General features: G+C 42.2%; 1 protein-coding gene across 6 annotated transcripts in view; it reads right to left on the bottom strand.

The window, feature by feature from the left end:
- The window catches only part of Fbxw11 (F-box and WD repeat domain containing 11), a 100353-nt gene that overhangs the window by 7720 nt on the left and 66222 nt on the right, over positions 1-26411 (bottom strand). For all 6 annotated transcript variants that reach the window (XM_013114791.3, XM_013114794.3, XM_005071960.4 and 3 more), the window contains 7 exons: positions 25288-25513; positions 16540-16726; positions 15057-15147; positions 7936-8073; positions 5319-5437; positions 3528-3777; positions 462-580 (listed from right to left, as the gene is read on the bottom strand). In XM_013114791.3, the coding sequence (XP_012970245.1) occupies positions 462-580; positions 3528-3777; positions 5319-5437; positions 7936-8073; positions 15057-15147; positions 16540-16726; positions 25288-25513 (1130 nt within the window). The remainder of the gene's footprint in view (positions 1-461; positions 581-3527; positions 3778-5318; positions 5438-7935; positions 8074-15056; positions 15148-16539; positions 16727-25287; positions 25514-26411) is intronic.

Raw genomic sequence — 26411 nt, 5'->3', positions numbered from 1 at the left:
CCGTCCCACACAGGTAAGACTTTTCATTCTCCTTGAATTCCAAATTCCCATCCCACTCCTAGCTCATATCACACATACATAAAGCTGATCGGTTTCTAGCATTTGTGCTTTCTGCATTAATTTAGGCAAGAAGCCTCACTTTGTTATATTTTGTTTTGTGTAATTTTAAACTTTAAAAAGCCATTTTCTTTTCAAATCAATACAACAAAGACACTTTAATTATGCTTAGTCCCTGGGATTCTCTTGGTATCTCAGTTGATAAATCCTCAGAGTCTGGTGTTTTGGAAGAGCTTTCCTGGAGGAGACATGGGCTTGGAGCAGGAAAGGATGTATGTCCAGCAAGTAAGGACAGGGAGATCACACACAGCCACATCAAGCATTCTCCTCTGCATGATCCACAGATCAACTCCTATGTGTTCTAATTCTGGAGTAAGAGACGCTTTTCGTTTTGTTTTACGCACCGGATGGTGTTATCTGATGATCCACTAACAACTAGCCGGTCCCGGTACTGCAGACAGGCGATGCCCCGCTTATGGCCATTCAGAGTGCGAACGAACTCACAAGTGCTTGTGCTCCACACCTGCAGACAGACAGCAGTGCTATTAGTAAGATGACACCAAATTCTGTCACGAGATACCTTCAGAGAGTTGGGCAGGGAGGTCTATGATCCTAGCATTCAGAAGGCAGAGGCAGGAGAATGGCAAGCTTAAAGATAGTGTTGGCTACATGGTAGGAAGGCAAGGGTACACTCCAAGAATGAACCAAATGACTTGCCATAAACTTTCTTCTTGCTTAATGATCTGGGTTAGAAACTGGACAGCATGAGCTTTCCTGACTGTGGGTAATAAAACTGGATTGAAATACAGGGGAGTTTAGAAGTCTCTAAACTTTGCAATCTTCACAAAGATGACTTCTGGAAGGCTCGGGTATTTCTTGTATTGAGGAAAATGTCTGTGCTTTCACACTAGTTCACACATCACACAATGTACTGAGACACAAAATCTTCATCTTCTACATCCTCCTCTTCTCACCAGTTTCTTAAAATCCCATACATGATGATATAAATACTCCCCTCTTGTGATCTGTCTGTAAGACATAGGTGTGCACAGGCACACTCACTATGTGGTGAGTCAAAAGAGGTGCACAGCGGCTGGAGTTACTGAGTTAGTGAGCCAGCTGCATTTGCAGCCCAATGGAAAGAGCAGGTATTTCTATGCCTACCCCCTCCAAATGGAGTTAGACCCCCAACCCCATGCCACAGAGGAAAACTTAGATCAAAGATCTAAATGGAAAAGCTGAAATTATATAAGGGGGGGCACAAAGGAGTGAACCTCTATAATCAGGCAATGATTTCTTAGGTATCACAACAAAAGTACACACATCACAAAAAAATAAACTGGATATCATAAAAATTAAAGTTATTTGTGATTTCAAGGATGATATTAATAAAGTAAGAAAATGAGAGAGCAATCATTTATCTTATTAAAGTGCTCATCTCCATAATGCATAAAAATCTCTTTAAAAATTAGAACTCAACCATAAAAATAAAACTAAGTTTTTAAATGGGCGTAAGATTTAAACACACTTATCCAGAGCAGGTACAACATAGTGACTGGTAAACAAGACACTACTAGCCACCAAAGAGTCAAACTCCAGAGACTCCTGCAGTACGCAAGCACTACAGATCAAAACAAGACAGGAACAAGTGTTGGCAAGAGTGCAGAGCACTCTCTCCACAGAGGTGATTTCCACTTAGGCCCAAGTGCTCCTAACTGTCAGGGCTGCTCTTGTCCTGACTCTGATGTGGTTAAGTTGATGCACACAATATCTACTTGCTCAGCTTCCAGACACCTACATTTTGATGTAACATGGCCCATGATTTGTGGGGCAAGTTACCAGAGCATAGAGCACTGCCCAGTGCTAGTCATCAGAACATCCTTAAAGCCAGCAAGAAGCCTTATGCTAGCAAGACCATAACATGGGTCAACCACACTGGAAAACCATTTGGCAGTTCCCTGGGATGTTGAGAGAACTAAATGAATGTGCAAAGGTGAATGGGCAAATGTTTACAGCAACATCATCTGTAATTGCCAGCAAAGAGAAACAAACAACAGCGCATCTGCGCACAGGGGAAAACAAAGTGTCATTTGTTCAGAGTAAAGACCCATTTGGCCACCAGAAGCAACAAAGCACTGGTCTGTGCTAAACCCTGAACTCTGAGAAAGTCAGACACAAAAAGCCACAGGGTACACAATTCCATTTACATGAAATTTCTAGAACAGGCAAATTCAGAGATAGAGGATAGAATGCTAAATGCCAGGAACATGTGGTCGACTCTCCTACATATTAAGTGTTGTAAGTGAAAGTGTTTACCAGTTAGGTTGGGGTAATGCTACACAAAGCTGTAAATGCACTAAAAGCACATTTGGAAAAGTCAGATCTTCAGGTATGGAAATTAGAGATCAATAAAGCTGTTACTAAGTATGTAACAAAGCTAGAAGGATCTCACGAGACATAACCCCTTACTGATGAACGATCGGCTACTAATGGACTCTGAGAGAGGGAGGTCACCGTCTACTGTTATATAAGCACCTCTGAGCCCATTAGACTCCACACCCATGCTTCCTGGTTAACAACGGTCAAATGAACAGAAATGAGCATAGAAAGCGATTCGTGGGGAAATGGAGACTAGGGAAGTGGTAGGCTGGGTCAAAGTCAGTATGGACAATGTGTGAAACTGTCAAAGAATCAATTTAATCATGAATATATGAAAGCTAAACTTTAAATAAGTTAAAAGGGATAAGGAAGCAGAATTGAATTTCCCATACCCTGTGGGTTATCTTAGTCTACAATTGCTAGTCACATTTTGCTTTTCATCTGTCCCAACCTGGTTTCTCAAACGTGTCTTTTTCATCCTTCTTTCCCTAGCATCTAATAATATTCAATAGCATATATAATAGCCAGCTCTCAGAAGAGAATAAATCAAACTCCCATAACCAGTTTGAGCCATTTTTGTGAAACAGACCCTCACCCTAAATAAGTGCCATGCTGTAGTAGCATCTTGCTTTGGTGGTCACATCCTAGGGCAGTGGCTTCAGTGTCATGGTAGTGGTGGTGTGAGTTAACAAATGTTAAAACTCCTACACATACAGCATGCTCAGCTTAGTCTCAGCCCCTTAAAAAGTGGCTAAAAACCAGGCAGTGTTGTTCCAAGTCTTTACTCCTAGCACTTGGGAGGCAGAGACAGGTGGATCTCTGTGAGTTTGAGCCTAGCCTGGTCTACAAAGTGAATTCCGGGACTGTCAAAGGCTCTTACATAGAGAAATCAACAAAGTCATCTCATGAAATTGGCAACTATTGAGGCCAATGACTTTTTTCTTCTTGCCTGTGGCTCTAGAACCATGTGAAATGGATCTCATGGGAATGCATAAAAAAATAGACCTCGCCACCTAGTCCTAGCCATCTCTGCCTGTTCTCTGCTGTTTAGGGATGGAAAGAATCAGGGTATAGACCACAGACACACTCACTTTAATGGTCCTGTCTCCAGAGGCAGACACAATGTACTTATCATCAAAGTCTACTACATTGACAGCAGCACGGTGGCCAACCAGGACACGACGTAAAGTGATATCAGTGGCAGAAGCCATGTCCCACACAGCAATAGAACGATCCTTGGAACAAGTCACCATCAGTCCATTGCTGAAGCGTAAGTGCAGAACAGCTTCATTGTGATGAATGAGTGTGTTGAGAACTTCACCCGTGTTCACATCCCAGACTCTAGAAGAGAACAGAAAGCTGTGATAGTGAGAGCCAGGGAAAGGTGATGTCTGGGTTCAGTACCATTGTTAGTGTACCAAGTGAACCCAGAACCCCTGCATCCAAGTGCATTGTGACAGCAGACCACCTGTACCTCAAGTATATTATGCCAGGCTGCAGCCAGCAGAACCCTGTACCCAGATGCACGGTATGGGGTACACATACCCACATATGCAACAGAACCTGGGCAGCAGCCTCCTTAATCCTGAAACTGCTAAGATATCGTTAAGAAGATAAATCTGGCTGGGCTCAGGTTTACCTCACACTCAAAGTAATTAACTCAGGGATGTCTTCAGGTTTGTACAGGTGACAAAGATGATCCGTCAAGTCAGTAGACTTTCAGTGGGTCTGACAGATGAGGAGTCTAGGATAATCCCAAGCTTTAAGATTTTTGTTGGCCACTGGCATTTTGAGGAATCTACTGCTTATATTTGCAAACTAAGCTGGGGCATTTCATCACAGCACTTTTTATCTGACACTTGAGACATGCAAAAAAAAAAAGCCCTAATATCCTAAAGGATACACGGACATAGAGCAGAAGATGACCTTGAAGGCTGAGCAGTGATCTGTGACAAAGCAGCAGCCTATAGGCCAAATCTGGGCACAGACAGTAGCTGTGCTGTGGGCAGGGTTGAGACAAATAACCGAAAGGGAACATCGCAGAACCCAGGGATGGGCTGAGCACTACCCTGTGTCCACAGTATGCCTGCAAATAAGCAATCTTCCACTCCTGTTCCTCAGTCCCTCCAGCCCCCCCACCTCAGTCCATCTCAGACTCCACTACATGATGCCCTTTTGCTCTGCTGGACTCTGTCACCCCACTGCCAATCAGGTACAGGGAGGTATGCTTTCCCAGGGGTATAGTAGCAGATTTCAGTAATATCCCCTTTTTAGTCTTGATACCCAACGACCAGTCACTGCTTTCCTTCTGCAGTGTCTTTTTCTCGAGGGCCTGCAAACTAACTGCCTGATTCTTTCAGTTCATGCACCCTTTGTGCTGCAAGAACAACTGACTTTTTCCCCTCACTCTGGATGGCAGGCTCCTAAGAACAGGAGGCAAGCTAATATAAAGCAGTGCGATTTTTTTCTTGTTTGTTTTTACAAGACAGGGTTTCTCTGTATTGTTTCAGAGGCTATCGGTCCAGCCCAGCCTCGAAAAGCAGTGTGATTTTATAGGATAACATACTGCCATCTCTACAGAGCACAGCAAGAAGTACAGAACACCTTTATATATATAAAAAAAAAAACCTCAGTCTTCTAGACTAGCTGCTTAACACATCTCCATCAAAGAGTCTTGAGATATACAGCAAGTAAAAATATGTACAGAGGAGCGTGTGTGTGTGTGTGTGTGTGTGTGTGTGTGTGTGTGTGTGTGTGTGTGTGTGTGTGTGCGTGCGTGCGTGCGTGCGCGCGCGCGCGCACAGGCATACAAAAGTTCCTAAAGAGGATATGCATCTCCGTCTCCTCAGGCACAGATCAGAGAATGAAGCCAGACCACGCACCTCACCGTAGAATCTGAAGAACCAGTTACAATGACTCGCTCGTCATACTGGAGGCAGAGGACAGAGCCCGTGTGTCCCGTTAGCACTTTCAAACATTCCAGGCTGGTTTTATCCCAGATCTATTGAGACAAGATCAACCAGAGAAGCAATTTAGTGCATATACTTTCCACAAAGGTTCTCTGAATCAGAGAAGAATACACACAGGGTATAGGAAACAAGATGAGCACCAAACAGGTAGGGAAGACCACGAGGAAACAGAACTGGAGCAATATCAATCAGCTTCCAGAATACACATGAAGCTTTACTTAAAGTGAATGCTTAGCTGCTGAGCTTGATAAAGTTTTTTGGGTTTGTTTGTTTTTGTTTTTGTTTTTAAATAAAATCTGGGCCAGGCGTTGGTGGCGCACGCCTTTAATCTCAGCACTCAGATGGCAGAGGCAGGCGGATCTCTGTGAGTTTGAGGACAGCCTGGACTACAGAGTTCCAGGACAGCCTCCAAAACAATACAGAGAAACCCTGTCACAAAAAAACAAAAATAAATAGATAAATGAAAATAAAAAAAATCTGGGAAGAAAGAGCCAGCTCACTCTCTGATAAATAATCTGACAGCCTCTACTAGGACCATTTAAAAATGCATACCCCTAATACCTTTAAAACTTTTTTTTAATGGAGTATATGTTCCCTGGAAATCCCAAACAAACTATCAAGAGCTCTTAGTTAGAAAATATAATGTTTTATTACAAAATTAAGCATTTAAGAATCAAAACAAAAATTGGCTTTATAGTGACATGATCATAGTTTCTAAAAATGAAAAGGAAGTAAAACTTTTACAATATTTTCACACCCTGAGTTTTTCCTTCCTTCTTTTACTATCTTCATAGCCTCTCTTTTTCCAAAACGCCACACTGAATCCTGAATCATCCCGCCTTTTCAACATCACATCTTTAACTTAGTAATACACATTTAAGGCTCTCCGTGGCTTTCTATAGCTTGTAAAGCAAATACTTTCCAAAGCTGAAAATTATTCCACTACCTGGATGAACTGCAGTTATCCATTCACCACTATAGGACACCTGCTCATTTCCAAGGCTTGGCAGTTGTGAACAAAGCTGCTACAAATGTGTGCAGGTGTTGGGGTGGATTAGTTTTCAATTCCTTTGAGCAAATACTAAGTAATATAAGCACTGGGTCAGATGATAAGAGGCTTTCTAGGAAACTGCCTTCCAAAGCAGCATTCATTCACATTTCCACAAGCAATGGGTGAGGGCTCTGCTCCTTTCCTCACTTCCCACCCAGTCTTGCGAGTGCTGTGGATGTTGCACATTAATGGAATGTGATGTTTTTTCCCCTGTTGCTTTTCCCTTCCTTGAAGATTGACAACATGGCCACCTTTGCAAATGCTGCTTTGCTGGCACACTATTAAGGTCTCTGCCTTTTTTGTTTTTGTTTGTGGGATTTTGTTTTGTTTTTGGCTTTTTGTCTGTTTGTTTGTTTGTTTTTCAAGACAAGAGTTTCTCTAGCTTTGGAGCCTTTCCTAGAAATCACTTTGTAGATCAGGCTGGCCTTGAACTCACAGAGATAAGCTTGTCTCTGCCACCCAAATGCTGGGATTAAAGTGCACCACCACACCCAGCCTGTTTTTGTTTTTTTGAGACAGGGTTTCTCTGTGTAGCCCTGACTGTCCTGGAACTCAATCTGTAGACCAGGCTGGCCTCAAACTCAGAGATATGCCTGCATCTGCCTCCCAGTGCTAAGATTAAAGTGTGTGCCACCACCTCCCAGCTTGAGCCTGCTTTTTAAAATGTGTTTTATTTCCTTATTGTTGGGTTTTTGCACACTTTAGCTAGTACTCCTTTGTTTGCATTTCCTGTCATTCTGAAGATTGTATTTTCAGAGAGCAGAAAACAGTCATGCTAATGAAGCCAAGCTCACCAATTCTTCCTTCACAGACCATGGTCTGTTATTATATCTACAATGTCATCCATCCCCAAAGATAACTTTGTTTCCAGTTTACACGTTTTCACTCACAAAGACCTGCATTCGTGTATTTCCAGAGGCTTCAGTCACAATCCCGAGAAGCCACAAGCAGCATGAACTTCCCTGAGAACTAAATGGATTAGCACACTGTGATGCACCCAGGAACATGAAATGCTATTCGCAACAAGAATAATGAACTATTGCTAAACAAAACAAGAGAAATTAAATATGCTTGTAGTAAGTATAAGAAGTCAGTTTCAAAAGTTTGTTATGTGCTATATAGATGCACTGATAGTAAATGCGGGAGGGAGGGAGGGAGGGAGGGAGGGAGGGAGGGAGGGAGGGAGGGAGGGAGGGAGGGAGGGAGGGAGGGGAGGGTTCTTTCTTGTACGAATGAAGGCAGATGGGAAGACCCCTGGATTCCTGGGCATAGGGGCATGAAAGGGTGATCTCCAGGGACAGGACAAAGAAATCTGAGGGGATATTGTAAGCAGCAAGCATCAAATGTGAATGTGCTCAGAGAAAAGAGAGATGAGACCAAGAAATGCCATTTCTGGTTCTTGTGAACAACATGAGAGCTGCTGACTCTGAGAACAGTCCTGAGCATCACTCTAAAATAACACACACATCAGTAACTCACCTTGATAGAGTTGTCTCGGAGGCCACTGATAATTTTGTCATCATCGTACTGCAAACAGTAAACACCTTTACTATTTTCAGAGCGGCACTGGATCCTTTGCAAGTTATGTCGTCCACATCGCCAATTTGATTCTATGGTCTGGAGATACGAGTCAAGAGGTGGGCTTTGTGAGTCAACTATTATGTTAGGCTTCACAATCTGGTGTTGCTTCCAGAAGCAGAACACCACTGACACTCCAATTGTGCTCCTTTCCTAGTGAGACAATAACTAACAGTGTTTCTTCTGAAACCCTTCCTGCCTACCTGACAGCTGTCATGAGATTTCCTGGGAGTTCTGGGTTAGGTCTGAAATGGACTCCCTAATGCTAATTAAAATACTTGGCAAAAGACTTCCTTATTACTAAGCCCCCCCCTCACAACCGATCACTGTGCTAGTAGCTGCCAACTACATAGAGAACTGACTGCATTGTCATTTTTAAGCTCCAGTCAGACTGAAATCTCTTTAAAGAATGGAATACTTTGCCTGGTGGTGGCGCACGCCTTCCCAGCACTTGGGAAGCAGAGGCAGGCAGATCTCTGAGTTTGAGGCCAGCCTGGTCTACAGAGGACAATCTGGTCTACAGAGTTTCATGAGAGCCAGTGCCACACAGAAAAACCCTGTAATTTACAATGCAATGTGTTACTGAATTAAGATGCTCAGCAGGTTAAATATGTTAGACACATTTCAACTTACACTATTTTCAACTTTGTACATTCATGTACCTCAAGGTACACTGAGGAAAATCTACACTCTGAACTAAATTTGACTAAAGATTATGCAATCATCTTAGTAGTATTTCTCATTGTTTTCCTTTTATAAATGTGGCCTAAGGCCACAAAAACAGTAACTGAACTACTCAGAAATCAAAGCCAGCTCTGATCAGCCCAGGATTCTGCTAAGAACATATTCACTGGTATAAAGTATGGACCTAGCTCTTAGAGTACACAGAACACAAATATATCACTAACAATTGAAGGGAGTATCCATGTCAAACAAATGATACAAACTCTGGCTGCAGGACCTGAGGGCCACAAAGGCACCCTGGCTTGAGACCCTGGCCCAATTCAATGAAGAAGTAGAAGGTTTCTACCAGGAGGTCTAGCCTCAGGGAGCAGCTAGAAAGGACTACCCACGATAAAAGGGCATAAGTCGGTCTGGATTCTTAGGCTATGAAACCAGGAGACACTCAACATCAAGTCCAGCTTGAAAGATGACTTCAGAGTAGCTAAAGCTAACTGCCTGCTGTGTTGAAAAAGCTCAATCTCACCTTTATTCACAGTAAAGGCCCAATTACTGGTTCTCCTGATACCCAAGCCACATTCCTCTTACTCTGGAGGCTGCATTCTTCTGAACTCTTTCAAATGCTAACACTCACTCAATGTTCCAGGGCAGGCACTAAGCTTCCTAACACTATCCTATTTTTATATACGGGTATCCATCCATAGGGAAGTAGTTCTATAATCCAACACAGACACCAAAATCAATGGGTGTAGATTTTGTAAGACAGCATAACTATATAAAACATCATTTCTTTGCGTATGTTTGCTTTTTTCCTTTTTTTTTTTTTTTTTTGAAAGGTACTCCTCATTATGTATCCAAGGCTGGCTTTAAACTCTCAATCTTCTTGCCTCGGCCTCCCAAGTATTGGGATGGTACCCAATTAAATGGAATAATATTTTCGTAAACCTAGGCATGTCTTCCTGTATACTTCAAATCATTTCTAGATGACTTTTAATAATGAATATAAATATTAGGAGGATTGGGGGTGTTGTTGTTTTCAAGACAGGGTTTCTCTATGTATCCCTGGCTATCCTGAAACTAGCTTTATAGACCAGGCTGGTCTCTTAACTCAAAGAGGTCCACCTGCCTCTGGCTCCCGAGTGCTGGGAGCAAAGGTGTGCACCACTAACTACCCAGCCACTGCCCACATTTTTATAGGCACAGAAATGGAGAGTTGGAGCTACTAATACATATATTAGCACATGTATACTTAAAAGGGAAAGTGACCACCACAAAGGTCACAAATGTGTGACCCTTGTGCTTAGCAAGGGTCCTGAGCATATCTGGGTCTTCAAAAAGCCAGTATAGAACAAGCAGGACAGCACATGTCCAACCTCTGGACACAACAACAACAGAAAAGCTCTTGAGCCCACCTATTACCATCAGGCCAGGCATTACCTAGTGACTAGTAAAATGTCAAAGCCAGGAAAACTAACTCACACCACCACCACCACCCACAACCATCTCTCAAGATAGGTATCAATTTGTCTCTATGAGCAACCTTTTAAAGGGGTCCAGAGCATAAAAACATATTTAAGCAAACCTAATGCTTAGAAACATCTAGAGAAATAGTAATTGGCCACCTCAGCATGCTAACCATTCCAGGGAATGTTGGCCTAGGAAGCCAGATATGCTAGTAAAGAGTCTACTCCTAGCCTAGTCAGTGACTTGGGTAGTAGTTACTCATGTTGAGGTGACAGTGTGATTCCACTTGAAACCAAAGCATGGAATACATAGCTTCTAGGCCCCAGGTAGACCAGGTATTGCTTTAAAACTGCATGGCTATCTTTGAGCTTTAAAGTAGGCTTTGTGTTTTAATGAACAGTGAAAGCACATTTACATCACATGAAAGTTTAAAGGAAAAAAAAGTGCTTGTCATGCAAATACAGGAAATGAGAGGCCTTCTTACACATTTCCCCCACTGCTCTTAAGGTATTTTCTAGAATGGCCACAATGTTTAACTATATATAACGCAACAAACAGATGAGGGAGAAGAGTCAAGACGACACCACATAGTCACCCAAGGCTGAATCAGTCCCTGAAACACCTGGGCGAAGCCTTAAAGCTGAGCTGTCCATCTATCTACTCCTGACCCGCAGACAGCTGGGGTAGATAGGACTTCCTTCCCACATACTCTGTCTGGGTCAAAAGGAAACGGGATATGGCCAAGCCTCTCCATGCTCATAAGGTTCCCAACTTTCTAAGACATTTGAAAGGAAAAGTTCAGAAGACCCTTGGTGAGTCACACTCTGCAAAGACCCAGTGAGGGCAAGGTTTTAAATCTTTAGGCTCTTGAATCCAAAGTTAAGTACAGCTTACTGGAACCCAACAGGAAGTCTCTGACAGTCATACAGCCACCAAGGGCACATCTGAGACTGTCTTTTAGTTCTCCAGGCCACCCACACACACAAAAGCCCTTGCCCTTGATTATGCCTACTCAGAACACTGCCCCCATATCTGACAACCTCAACTGTTTCTTTAGTTCTTCTAAACCAGGTTTACACAAAAACTAGTTTTTCAATCAAGCCTGGCAGCCCCTGGTGGCAGAAATGACCCAAGTCAAGTGACAGCCTTGGCCAGTGGTACCAACTGGGCACTGGCTTCCACCTCTGCACAGCAGGTCAGATGAATCTGTCCCCCCAGCTAACAAAACACGTGATGTGCTCATCACAGCCTATTGGCAACACTGCCAAAAACAGTGGGTTATAATAAAAAAGGGAGGGCTGACCCCAATTGGAGGAATTACTGTGCTGGTCTAAGGTGCTATTTGGTGGTGGTAGCCTGCATTTTGTAGTGGGCCCAGCAAGGTGCTCAGCCCTCAAATGGAACTCAGCTATTATCTGAGCGGGGTAGCAATAAAGTCAGTCACACAGGTGCTCTCTCCATCACGTGGTACAGCTACCGTAGAGGAGAATTTCACGTGTTACAGAACTTGTAAAACGCCCTTACCCTGAGCAAAATTTCAAAATACTGGGAAAGTAGCCATGATATACAGAGTATACAGCGGTATTTCAATTGGCAATAGAGTGAAAACAGATGTCTGAGTATGCAGGAATAACATTATTTTTAGAAGCCTAAACATAACTGGGTGGGTGGGCAAGTTTCAGCATTTTCTAGTCAGGACAATGTTAATATCAAGTTTGCAAACCACAAAAAAGCTTTCCACTTTCCCTGAATGAAATGTGGTTTATTAAAAGGTGTGATACAACACACCGTCATTTTCCCCATGGCCAGCTCCAAGGAGAGTGCTTCAAATCCACTTACTCGGTAAATATAAAGATAAACTACTCTGAAATGGCAGAAAAGAAAAATACAAGTTCAGGGCATTAGCATATCGAATTGTAAGGGCAATGGCTGTCTGCCTGCAGAAGCGCTTGGGAACACAGGGTGGATAGGCCCTGGGGAGTGAGCATCCCAGCTCTGGGAGTGAATGAAGCTCAACCATTCTAACCAAGTATCTTTCAGTGCACTGTGAGCCACCCTGAAAACAGCACTGACAAGGACTCTAGATAGTGAAGGAGGGTGTGACTGCCTCTTAGTGGGACAAGCCTCAGGTTTGCCAGGAGTTCCTTCTCAATTTAGAGGCCCCATAAACCCTCTGTGTGGCAAGAACACCCTGGAGAGAGGAACCTTTGGGAAAGTGAGTAATGTGAACTGTTCTCCACGCTGAGTCTCACTAGCCCGTTTTCTGAACAGCAGGAGTTAGCCATACAAAGCCAAGCTGTCTATTTTTCCTTAAAACAGAACCAATTTCTGGTGGCTAGATGTGGAAGGCAAAGTTCAGAGAGGAACACTTTTCCTCTGTGCTCATCAGTGCCCAAGCAGAGAATGGATGTATTTCAGGAGTCAGCAAGCTGTCAAAACAGAGGAGAGGGGACACCAGTGCTGTCCCAGAGGGGCCTCACCTATGGAGTGCAGGGGAAAGAACAGACCGTACAAGGGCCATTCTGGTAATGCTCTAACAGAACTAAAGCAAGGCCAAGGGCTCTCAACTAATTCAACTTGACTGAGTACTGAGTATCCACCCACTCAGAGAAAGATGGCCATCTACAGGAATAAAACATGGCTTTCTCCTTCCTGAATTTTCTGCTTTGGAAACAGAAGGAAAAAAATAACAACTAACAAAAAAGCACCTAACTGTAAGCCTAGAGCTAGACAGACCTCAGTTAAAAGCCCACCTCTTCTACGTAACTAAAACTTCTTTTACTCTCTGTTTCCTTCTATTACAGACAGGGATATGGCATGGGCAGTGTAAAATTACTGCAATTATCTAGTAAACCCCTAGCACAGTCCATAGTATACTCCAGGGGTGACAATCATGGTGCCGGGAAGGTGGGAATTCACAACAGTCATGTAGACAAAGCCAAGCTCGGCTGTGAGCCTCACATTATCTATGAGTCACAAGAGGGAAGATCTTCCATATACATGTCTGCTAACAACACATATAAAGGGCCAGAAAGTATGTGGTTGGCAGTGGACTCTCCCACTCATTGTGTATATTAGAGTCTGTAGATGGCTGTGGACTGTACCACTCGCCATGATCCAGGATAAGAATTTACGTTGTTAGCACTTCTTTCTTTGATTTCAATATGAACTTAGCCTACTTTTCAGGCTGTCTAGGCTATCTAATGAGAAAATATGCTATTAACTTCTAAACAAAGTATCTGGTACAAGTAAGTGCTCTATTAGTGGTACACTGCTTCTGTCTCTATTACTATTAGTGATACACTAAAGTATAAGCGTCATTCTTCATACTAAGAAACTTAGCCACAAAACTCTGGAAGAGACTCTTGTGGCCAGGCAGTGGGTTTTCCCAAACCACACTTTAAGAACCACTGGGAAGACCACCATGATGCAGAGGTTTTGTGTCAAACAGTGTTTCCCCAATGGCTCCATTTCCCATCATATCTGCTGCCTCTGCTAGCTCTATTACTTCAGTCTGCGGAAATGGTTATGGTAACTGCTATAACACTGTCAATTATAACGGTAGTCATGGTTACTAAATACAATAATCCCCATCACCAAACCTCAATCTGATAAAGGTTCTCCAGAGTCCCTGTTTATTAATGACTTGTTTTAAACAACACCCCCTCAAAAGGAATGTCTACTTGGGATCACTCAAGAAAAGTCAGAGAGTTTCTACCAACAGCTCCCCCCTGCCAAAGAGCAGAACAGCAGTTCCAAGATGTTTGGTGCACCTACCTAGAGCAGCCCCTTCCCTACTAAAATGCACAAACACTAACTAACCTATGATGGCAGCCCTCTAAGCACTGCAGGGCATTAGTATAAGTTTTAAACAACAGATCAATTAATTTCTAAACTTTATCTGGCAATGGTTTTAAATTATTAAGTCTACCCTAAAGGTTAGTTTTTAGGTCATTTTAGAGAGCATATACTCTAGACAAGAGTTTCTTCTCTTTTAAATAATGATATCCAGTCACAAGCTGATGCACCATTAGTGGGATGGGTCCATTAGTTCACATCTGCCTAAAAAGGGGCAGGGATGAACTCTACAAAGGCACATGTTTCTCCATTAACTAATTTTGGCACAGGAACTTTTATGTTCATCACCTGGGGAAGAGGATTACTTCACATTTTGGAGACCAGCTGTAACTTTATGGGTGATACAGCATTGCCCAACGAAAGCTAAACTTTTCTGCCAAAGAGGAAACAGTGAAATAACCAAGAACAGGCAAGAACACATGTGAAAGAGTTAATGAGAAGTACCTGTGCATGTCTTTCCTGGTTCAAGGAAAAGGGCTAAGTAATAAAACTGAACTGGAACATACCAACAGCATCGAACACTGCTAACTAACGTTTCTCAGCAAAGCCACAGATCTCTGCTGGTCACTGAAGTTATACCAAACTCCACAGTGGCCCCAGAGCATCACCTGCTTTACAAGGCCCACTCCAACACTTCTTAGAATAATGGTCTGAGTTGTTTTTATGAAAAACTATGCATGACTTAGAGAGGCATTACAAGCATGCCTTCTACAATGATGGCTGAAAATATAAAAGCCTGTTTACTAAAACACTGGGCCTTGAATTGTGGAAAATTTATCAAATTAAAATATAATTTATCTTGGATTAAGGTTTTAATTAACTGGCAGCCTTACAAAAGCATTTCATGTTTTTGAGAAGTTGTATTTCTATAAAAAGGCATGATCGAGATGAGCCACTGTGACATTTATTTCCAAAGCTCAACAAGTACCATGAATTTAGAACAAAAGGACCTTTAAAACAACATAAAAAGTTGAGAACAAGACCCTAAAGAGTGCAAAACAATTAAATGAAACAGTTACCTCTATGTCCTGGATAATCTTTGGGTATAATGATCTATAAAATGAATTGGGAGGGCCATCTGTAGGTCTGTTTTTAAACAGGTACTGATCCCTGGCAATGAAAACAAACAGATGTTACATTTTTGCACATAAAAGAACAGACTTTATTTAAGCATGCTTACAAGGACAGCCCATGTTTCATGTCTTCCCTTGCACTGAATGTTAACAGTTCAAAAGCAGGAATCCTGACAAACTGCAGTTTCCATGGTAGAGACAATTTAGTTCTGGCATGATGCTGGTCTTTTGTTTTTTGAGTACCGTCACACAAATAATTAAACTTTCAGTCTAGGGCTGTTTTCCCTCCCCCTAGAACTCTTATTAGTAAAAATCTGCAAATAAAACAAAACAAAACAGGACATACTGAAATCAACCAGTTGCAAAGTCTATACATACATCTTACTGAGCTTCTAAAAATTTACAAATAGGCATTCTGAAGCTGTGAGCCTTCACCTTGGATTTTACACTTTCACTATTTTTATGCTCTTATCCACTACAAAAAATAAAAACTCATGACAGAGTTAGAATCGAGGAAACAACCAGCCTGACAGCTTTTTTCATTACTCATGCCCATCGGTCTCATGCCCTAACAGCTTTCCCTGTTCTCTCTTCCACATGTTCCACCCTCACGCATACTAAGTGCTAATGAAGCCCAGGAAAAGTCTTATTCCACCTTAAATTTCCTTCCATACAAGATACATGACTCCACTCTCACTCTTCCCAGCCCGGTGCCTGTCTGTAGGTCTTTCCCTGTACTGACTGAGCCAGGGCACTGACAACACACACAACTATCAAGCTGAAAAACCCTATAGCTGTGTTTCCATTCTTCCCCATGAGCAGTAATAAATAGTGACATGATATAAAACAACTCATGCTGGTGGTACAGCTCAGTGGTGGATGCAGTTGCCTACCATGAATAAGACTCCCCCCAGGTTTAATCCCCAGAAATTACCAAAGCAAATAGTTATTTGACTCTGCTATTTTCCTTTAATAATTGTCTTATGTATAGGGTTTTTTGCCTGCATGTATGTTTGTGTACCACAAATGTGCCTGAAGGCCAGAAGAGGGCATCAGTTGTGAGCTGCCAAATAGGTGCTAGAAATTGAACCAAGATCCTCTGAATGAGCAGTGAGGGTGGGTTATCAACCACTGAGCCTTCTTCTCTGCAGTCCCAACTCTCATATTCTCTTTTCTTATGTTTTTGTGATGGGATCATTGCCTACATTTTGAAAATGCATAAATTCATAGCTTTAAAAAGATGAATGAATCACCCATGAGTTATTTAAAACTTTTTATAATAACAACTGCATACATGTCAGAAGGAGGAATTCTAACCGTTTTAACCAGCCTTGACTAATGCTGACACATGCACAGAATTGCCTTGAGTAATCAAGCTGACTATACCGTACACCAGGGAAACTTTTTCCAAACAAGCACCCATACTCACCACCCTCTTCTTTCTGAGAGGCCCTTCCAGAGAGGGTCAGTGCGCACCATCCTCTCGATCAGCTTCTTCCACAGCATCCCTTCTGAGATCACTCGCTGCCATTCCTTACACACCAGCTCTGCTGCACACAGAGACTTAGCATCCAGATAGGAAAGGATGTTTTCTGCAATATGATCTAAGCCTTGTTCTACAAAACAGAGAAGCAATGAAGAGAATGGGTAGGGCAGAAAAGCTGTCCTGGACAGTTGTCTTTCTTGGAATTTGAGACATTTTCCCACCTTCCCCATTTTCTTGCTAATCCCTCACAAGCCAATGATTCTCCAAAGTTACAGCTGAGGCACAAGGATGATGGGAACCCAAGACTTCCTGCTTCAAACCCAGTGCTTGTTGCTTATCTTCATTGTCACACTCCACCATGAGTCCTTGATAGCCAGAGGGGCCAAAGGTGAGGCGGGCCCATTCTTTAAGGCATTTGAAGAATTAAGTGTTCGTGTCCCTCTGATGGAGATCTACTTTCTGTTCCAACACATGGGTAAGAACCCCCAGAAGCAACCGGTGTATGCTTACTCACTTTAGGACTTTGGATTGAGTTAAACAACCCACAGAAAAGTTGTCCCCTGAGTGCTGTGGTGCGTGTACACTCTCTCTCCCCTCCCTCCTTCCTCCTCTCATACACACACACACACACAGAGAGAGAGAGAGAGAGAGAGAGAGAGAGAGAGAGAGAGAGAGAGAGAGAGAGAGAGAGAGAGAGAGAGAGAGAGAGAGAGAGATAACACATTGCAAGGGTCCCAAGCTCTGTCTGAACTTTACCAGGGAGATCACATGTATAGCACTGTTTCCATCTGTTATATTTCTTCTTGTAAGTGTGTCCCTATAGCTACAGGAAGTAATACTCATCCCCAAGCCTGGAACATATGAATTCCATGTCCTAAGTACACTATGTGCACATGGTGTGCTATGCGTACACTGTGTGCTATGACACAAACCAAACCCTGAAACATCCTTGTGCCTTGGTTTTGCAGTAAGTACTGGTGGTGGCCCTTTAGCACAATACCTGAAAGCAAGCTGATGAAAAGATTTCAGAGCAAGACCGCATTCCCTGGGGGTGATGCTCAAACTCAGCAACACTAAGTTTAGTGTTAGCAGTCAGGGGCAGGTGGAACACTGGCCTTTCATTGCCTCAGTTCCCTTATCTGTATAGAGTATGGGCATAGTTTAGTTGCAGGAAAGAGGGGGAAGGCTTTCTATACTGAGGTTGCCTGTAAGTCTGAGAATGACATGGCTGCACTGCTGACGACAAGCTTTCAGGCCCTTCATATAATATTTCTATTCTGGACTAGATCTAAGAGCCAAGCTTCACACACTGACAATGAAGGCTACATGCACCACTCTTATCCTGTATACATAATCAAAGACTGACCTCCTTCCCCTAATGGCCATATCACAACAGCAGATTCCTGCTGATTGCTGCACGTTAAAAAAACTTACCCCCTTCCCCAGTTGCTATTTAAAATACCCTTAATTCTGTATTTGACCACTGGTGGAATGTGGTCTGCAATACTTTATGCTTATCCTCACTAAAATTAAGCTTCAAAAGTTCCATGTGAACCAACCACTTCAGTCTCTAGAATTTTGGTTTCTAGCATCCAGAAATGTTGAGTATTCCTCAGTAAACCAGCATAGTAAGCAAACAGATTGTCTTTACCCCCAGCTGAGAACAAACATATGAAATGGATCAGAACCAAGGACAGCACCCAAGACAGTAGCTTTTCTCCTGAAGGCTATTACTGATGAATTTAGTAATACTCAAGGTCCTAGCACTCAACCACCAGTTCTCTGAGTGATCTAAATATGTCCAGTCCAAATCTGTCAATTCAGTCCTCAGGGACATCTGCAGAAGCTCTAACGAAGACACTGCCATCTTTAGATCATTCTTCTGGCCTTTATCTTTAAGAGCAGGCAGAAGAGGAACCAGCTGAATCTGACTTACTTTCTCACACTCTTGCTGGTACTTACTAGGTTTGCAACCTTTCATTTGCAGGTTGGCACCAGCTGCTTTGGGTTCTTACCATATACAACCCCTTCTCAGTGGAGAAAAATGACAAAGCACACATAAACAAATTAACTGCCAGCTCTAAAACCCATATCCAAGAGTTCTTATATGTTACATTCACCCTTTGAGGCTTACATATCCTAGCTAATCTTTTCAGATGCCAATTAATTTTTTTATTAAGATGTGCTGAAGAATAACATCCAAAGTACAAACACTTCTCCCACTCTTAAAACCTAGAGGCCTGTTCCACACCTCCTCTGGGCACCTTCAGGCAAGACTATGAGCCCAACTGCACCAAAGCACTCACTTCCCAGTACTGAACATCAGTCCCAAACTCCATCACTGTCCCATAAATTTGCTTACAGGATTTCTAAATCAATTCATGTCTTCCTTAGTCACAATTCTCTCTCCTTTATTGCTTAAGGACATTATTCTTAGGAACAGGCCTTTTTCTATTTACCATTATGACACGGACTTCAAGCACACTCCTTGTAACTTCCCAGCTTCTCCAGATGGCTGGATACTCTTTTCTCCTCCCTTCCTCCCTCCCTCTCAAATCTGATATGATATGGAACTCCAGTGTTCTAGATTCCATTCTCCAAAGACCAAATACCTTATATAATCCACATGCCCCCCTCCTATGTCTTCTATGTGTATGTAGTCACAAGCACAGTGATTTAAATTCTAGAATCTCTCAGCCATCATAAACTGAATCTATACTTATCCCAACTACACTCACATTAAAACCAAGCTTAGTCACATTTCTCTAAGCAAGCTCTTCTTTGGACTTCTCTAATTCCGGGGTTCACTGGACTTTCTCCTCTAACTCCTACACACGATATCAACAGTTCACTTTACATGGCTCCCATGACTTCCACGTCACTAACTAGATCCTACTAATTGGTTATACACATGCCCTAACCAATTCCCCTTTTGAGTGTTCTGCTCTTGGAGAGATGAAACAAACAGCAAGGCAAGCACGTATTAGAAAGAGTCTTTCCAGGCCTCAAGGGCACGGTTCTCATCACTTGTGAAGAACCAGGAGAACAGAACTTTCAGGTTAACAAGCCAGAGCCTGCAACCATGAGATGCTAAAGCCATGTGTAGGATTGGAATCAATTAAGGTCACTGACTTTCAAAAGCACAGTAACAAAAACAGATCCCTAGGACTTCGTACTGAATCAACCTCTAGAGAAGGCAGCCTATGGATCCATTCTCTTAGAAGTGTCACTAATTCTGACAACTTGGAGACCACTGGTTTATAGCAAGAGCACCCATGTAGTCTTGGATCTTTTCTCCTCACTAAGCTACCAGTAAGTTTTTGCATAAGCAAAGCCCTTACACATATCCTCTTTCAAATGTCATCGGCTCATTTAAACAACATCCTGGTGAAACCTAAGGCTAGGCTCCTTTCCTTTGGTGACTACTTTAAATTCCCATTATTCTTACAGGAGGCAGCAAGCTTTAGTCTTATGGAAAATGCAACCGCTGCTAAAGCACATAACCCAGTCAAGTGCTATGTGAATGGCCATAAGAAAATCTATTATCCTTTTTGGATAACATTAGTCCATAACACAGGGACAATCTTAAGTGGTAAAAGGGGTTAGCTCATAGAATCTGCAAAATAATGCTCCAAGATAATCACTCTAAATACCCACATTTTACAGGGAAGGAATATCAAGTCCACTGGGAAGGTTAATAACATAAGAGACACAATGCACCAGACATGAAACAGATCCTCAATAAATGTCCTTAGTTGCCCCCCTCCCATCTCAAAGAGGCTATCACAGTCTTTGTCTGCGAAGAAAAGACACTTCGTAGTTGTCCTGAAGAGCCACACAAATCTTGCAACTTTCTGGTTTCAAGCCCACTAAGGAAAAGGAGGCCATGGAACACAAGGCAATCTTTTAGCCAGTGCTGAATGAAGTGCTACTTCGGGTATTAAACTAAGTACTTTCCTAAACAGTGTGTCTGGCTCTTATTACTCTATCATGCTGAGTGAGCCTCCCCCTGCAACATGAGGACACAGCATGGCCTAAGAATGCAGCCTGATACTACACGCACAATTCTGGAAGTGCTGCTACTAATGCTAAAGGCACCATGTAAGAATCTGGAAGTTTGTCAGCAACAAATTCAAACAAAGAAAAGGTACTGATTTCAAAGTTCAATGTGTAAAAACCACTACATTAAAATGAACTTCCAATGTGTGATGTCATTTCAAAATCCTTGATGAGGGCCAGTTTCACAGTTACTTAGATCATACAAAAACATCCATTGCTTTAGAAACCTTTCAAAGAACAGCTAGCTGTAAAAAAAAAAAAAAAAAAAAAAAAATTTCCTTGCTGGCCCAGTGTTGGTGGCGCACGCCTTTAACCCCAGCGCTTGGGAGGCAAGGCAGGCCTGGTCTACAGAGCAAGTGCCAGGACAGCCTCCAAAACAATACAGAGAAACCCTGTCTCGAAAAACAAACAAACAAAAAACCAAAAACCAAAAAAACTTCCCTTTCCTCCCCACCTCTGCTGCTCCCTGCTTCTTCACTAATCACAACTCTGGTTACAAAATCTGAAGTCAAAAACCCCTTAAAATAAGACAACTACCTACAACCACTGTGTCAAAGTATTTCCTGGGAACAGGTGGCTCTAAGGGCTATAAAGGAAAAGAATGGCAGATCACAAATCCAAGGGCTTCCCATGACACTATCCAGAAAAACCACAAATGACAGTGGAAACACCTACACGGGTGCACCCACCAGGTGCCAAGCATATGACACACACGCTGTCTTTAATCCTCTCCCCACACAGATGAAGATGAGGCTATTATGTGCAGAGTCTGGGCCTGAGGCCTAGGGGGATCTAACTCCAACACTCACACTGGATCTCCATTCTGTGACCCTGGGTCTTTGGCCCTACATGCAGCCCCAAGTCTTAGCTTATTCCTGCCCATCTCCTGTGACTTTTGATCTAGTCTATCACATTTATAGTCTATAATGGCTGACTTGGGGGCTAGACAAATGAATAAGCCATAGTCAGGAAGCTAAGTGTTTCAACATCTTTAATTGCACAGATACCTCAGCAAACTGATCAGCAAGACTTATCATCCCCTTTGAAGTACAATCTGCCTCTATTCTAAATGGTATAAATTTCCCCTTTAACAACAGTTCTTACAAACCACAAACTTAGCCTGCAGAAATTGACATTGCAGACTAAACATTTACCATGATTTTTAGAAAAGCGTATCATAATTATCACTTTTTCCACTGAACCAAAAGGAGCCAGAAACCACAAACATTTTCCATTCTTCCTATACTGACAGGTACAATGTTCACAGTAAGCATTAAAAAAAAAAACTAATGTTTTTCACAATCAAAAGTTTAAAGTGGTTGTCGATCTGAACAGTAAATATTCAAACTCAAGGTACTTACTGAAAAGACTGAACACTGAACTAGTAGAATAATTAAAAGTCGTCCTGCATCTTATTAAACCTACCTAAGTGCACAGACCTATCTTCCCCATAATGCTTGCTCTACAGCACAGGTCTGGGATAAGAACTAATGCCAGGTTTAATCCAACTCACAAACACAATCAACTGGTCCAGCCAACTTGTCCTCAGCTATTAGATTCTCATATATGAAACACACTGACATGTGTATATATGTTCAGATAAAATCCTGTTAAGACAAATAGCATTTTAACAGAAATATTTCCATGTCCCAGCAAACAGTCCATTCATTTCGTATAACATTCAATACCACAAAATTCCACTTTAACAGAGATATGGACAATGCCTTAAAATTCTCTGTAATGAAAACTGAATTGTATGCAATTATACTAACCATATTTATATACATAACACATGTTCATCTGTTCTGCCTCTTCTCCAAAGCTGTGCACTCCCCAGAAGGAGCTGCTTGCTTGGAGCTATCAAGGGTACTTCAACAGTGCCACCTTGTGGCTATTCTGTAAACATAGGGGGCAATCACCCGCATCTAAATCACTCGGAAAGCAAAAAGGAGAGAGAAGAAAGTAGAACCAAAACAGAAAGCAAACAAACAATAAACAGAGAACAAAGGCTTGGCCTCATTAGTTAGCAGTCACTGATGAGGAACAATACAATCATCAGCTTGAAAAACGTCCCTGGCCCTTCCTGGAGCAGTTCAATGGCCAAGGCTCTGGAGTTCTGGTGACAAAAATGCTGTACTATGTACAGAGAAGGTACACACAAGAATCCATTCACCTCTACCTTTCTCTCTCACATAATGAAAGAAGGCCCTTCCTCTCACCCTGAATAAGTGAATTTTATTGAGTTATTGTCCTGGTTAGGTTTTGCTTTTGTTTTGGACAACCTGACACAGGCTAGAGTTATATAAGAAAGCAAACAGCGTGCCAGAGGAGCGAGTCAGCTAGCAGCATTCCTTCGTGAACTCTGCCCTGGCTTCCCTCAACGGAGGACTATAAGCTAAAATCAACCCTTTCCTTCCCAAGTGCTTTTGATCACAGCAATAGTTAGCAAACTAAGACGGTTATGACCCATTTATTTAATAATCAGGGCTTAGTTAAGAATGTGAACCATGTGACCCAAAGGCATTTCACGCAATTTTTCTGATTCTTGTCATTCTAATCTGCCTAATGAGAAATCAACTGATGCTACAATTCTGGATGGAAAAGGTTCCTATTTGCATTGCTAGAGACACTAACGGAAAACAACTGATGGAAGACAGGACAGCATTCTGGCATCAAAAGAACAGCAGAATCAAGCATTTCTCAGCTAACTCTCAAACATTCTATACATGCCTAGTGTAGAAAATAAACACACAAACTCTGGAAGAGCACAAAGAAATCAGAAGCTTCTCTATCATTTTGTAGTTCAGGTTCCAGGCCTAGAAGCCCAGCTCAGGTCCTGTGTGCTACGGGAGCACTGACAGCTGACGTCTGCTGCCCTGCGGCAGGTTTTGCCCCCATGTTGGGAGTTCCGAGGCCTGCACTGGCCTGGTGGCAATAAGCACACTATGCTGTGTCACAGGAGAACCAGCATTCACTTTTGGAGTCAAAGCTCTACATCTTACCTAGTCAAATTGAGACGAAACATTTCAAAATAAGAAAGAAAAAGTTGTCAAAACCCAAAGCAGAATGAAATTAGTTTAAACCAGAGTGGTGGGTACGGGTTTACATATTGCCCAGACCCATCAGAATGTACTCCAACAGCAAATTCCAATGTCTGATATGGATTTGGGAAGGATGATGTATCAGTAAGTTCACCCACGAACACAAAAGCAGCAGGCACTGACAACAGCACAGGCAGGTGTGGCCGTGGAAGGGGTAGACATAGGTAGAACAAGAGTTCTATACTTCTCATTGGATTCTGGTCAGAACTAAAAATGTGGTAAACACAAAGTTTTAAAAAATATCAAAATAAAACTTAACCGAAAAAAAAATGTACCCATGAGTGCACATACATGAGTAACAGGTTACATGGTAGCAATGAGGGATGGATAGAGAAGCAAGTTTCAGGAAATGCAACAGAGACAGAGTGGCTAAGAGCACTTGTTTCTCTCTAAGAGGACTCAGGTTCAGTTCCCAGCACCCACACAGCGGGTCACAACCACCTCTAACTCCAGTTCCAGGGTACCCAACATTCTGTTGACCACCATGGCACAAGATATACAGATATACACTCATACACACAAAATAAAATAAATCTAAATTTAAAAAGAGAGAGAGAGAGAAATGAGAAAGAAATTGGCATTGGTGGCACACACCTAAAATCCCAGCACTTGGAAGGAAAAGACAGGTAGATCTCTGAGTTTGAAGCCATCCTGATCTACAGAGCAAGTGCCAGGATAGGCTCCAAAGCTACAGAGAAACCCTGTCTTGAAAAACCAAGAAGGAAAGAAAGAAAAACAAAAAACAAACAAAAACAAAAACAAAAAACAAAGACACACTACCATTTTCTCAGTTTCGTAGCCACTGCCTAAGTTAATCCTCCAGATACAAGTGAGTAGCCTCAACTGTGAGGCTTGCAAAACATAGACTTAAGAAAAAGTATATGGATGTGTGCACGTGCACCTGTGTGTCTTTCCTATGCCTCTCCCTCGCTGGCCTTGAAATAATCCTCCCATCTTAGCCTACTGGGTGTTAGGAAAGTAGGTATGAGCTATCATGTCCAGCTCTGTACATTTTAAAAAATTACATGTAAAGTACAAAATGTACACATATCAAAATAAAAGTGTAAGAACAAAAAGCAACTAAAAGAAACAGAAGCAACAGCACTGACTAATATGCCACATGGTCAATCACAGGAATAGCCTGCATTTCTTAGAAATAAATACATCTATTGGATCTTTTTGTTTTTTGTTTTTCTAGACAGGGTTTCTCTGTGGCTTTGGAGGCTGTCCAAGCTAGATCTTGTAGACCAGGCTAGTCGCGAACTCACCTGCCTCTGCCTCCCAAGTGCTGGGATTAAAGACGTGTGCCACCACCGCCTGGCCAGGATCTCTACTAGATTTTAATATACGGCACTTGAAGAAGGATTAAAAACTAACTACAAATACAAATACAATGAATGACCCCCAGAAGTGATGGCTCACAGTATAGTCATTCATTCACCATTCACTTCACAGACATCCACTCAGCTCTCACAGGCTTGAGGCCTGGCATCTTGCACTGGCCAGCAACTGTGAGGACAAGCATGATTACCTGGTAAGGCGGTGATAAAGTCCCGCTGCAACATGGGCTTCAGGTAAGAGTTAATATGTCCATGCTGATAATGACACATCCGTGAGATAAGGTGCTCCACAAATTCCACCTGATCTGACTCAGACCACTGGTCAAAGTACTTAATGCACAAGTCCTTTTCTTTCTGGTAGTTCCCCTCTGATGGCCTCTTTCTGGAGACAATCACAGATGATGTTCCGTTACTTATCTGTTTTAGAAAAACAAAAACAACAATTAGCTAGAAAGGCATTTAATCTATTTCATTAGGAATATCCTTTGTCCTATGGATTTAACCTTAAAATGCCGGTGTTAGCTTAAACCAAATTCATTTCTTTGTTCATTCATTCATTACATTCAGGGCCTGTGTATATCCTCAAATTAATGACCACATTCATTCCTCAAGTTGCAGCTGTTACCAAAGCTGACTGGTGTCTGAGCTCACCATTCCCCAATGCTTACTACAACACCACCCCATCAATAGGTAACTCATTTTGGAGATGGTCATCTCACAGTAACTAAGTGCCCAACTTGACAAGCTGGCATCTGGTTGGCTCATAGCAGTCTGTCTCACTTCCTCAAAATTAAAAGCTAATGTCTTTCTTATATTCTCAAGATATGTTCTAAGACCTCAGCTAGACGCCTAGACCCATGGATAATACTAAATGCTACATGTTTCTGCCTATACATATATACATACTTATGATGAAGCTGAGCTTATAATTTATGCATAGTAAGATATTAGTGATAATATTATATCTACAACAATGTACTATAATACTATGTGAATATGCACATACATTCTCCACACTACCAATTTTTTTCATTTAATATTTTTAGACTGCAGCTAACCAAAAGTACCAGGTATAACTGGAGCAGGGCTGGCTACTGTACACTAATACAAATGGTTCTCCCGCCTGAGCAAGTATTAAGAGTATCTGATGCCTATTAATATAGACTCTAATTCTGTCTGTCTGGATGAGAGCCTGAGAGTCTGTATTTCTAACAAGTTCCTGAGTGTTTCGGAATCCACTAGACCAGATTGCATTTGAGGGACACATTGAGAACCCCAGTCTAGCTCAATACAAGAAGGGCCTGAAAGTCAGTCA

This window comes from Mesocricetus auratus, unplaced genomic scaffold, assembly GCF_017639785.1.
Source record: "Mesocricetus auratus isolate SY011 unplaced genomic scaffold, BCM_Maur_2.0 Super-Scaffold_100007, whole genome shotgun sequence".
Classification (NCBI taxonomy): Eukaryota; Metazoa; Chordata; class Mammalia; order Rodentia; family Cricetidae; genus Mesocricetus; species Mesocricetus auratus.
Note: the sequence above shows the minus strand (reverse complement) of the source record. Positions and strands in the feature narration are given on the sequence as shown.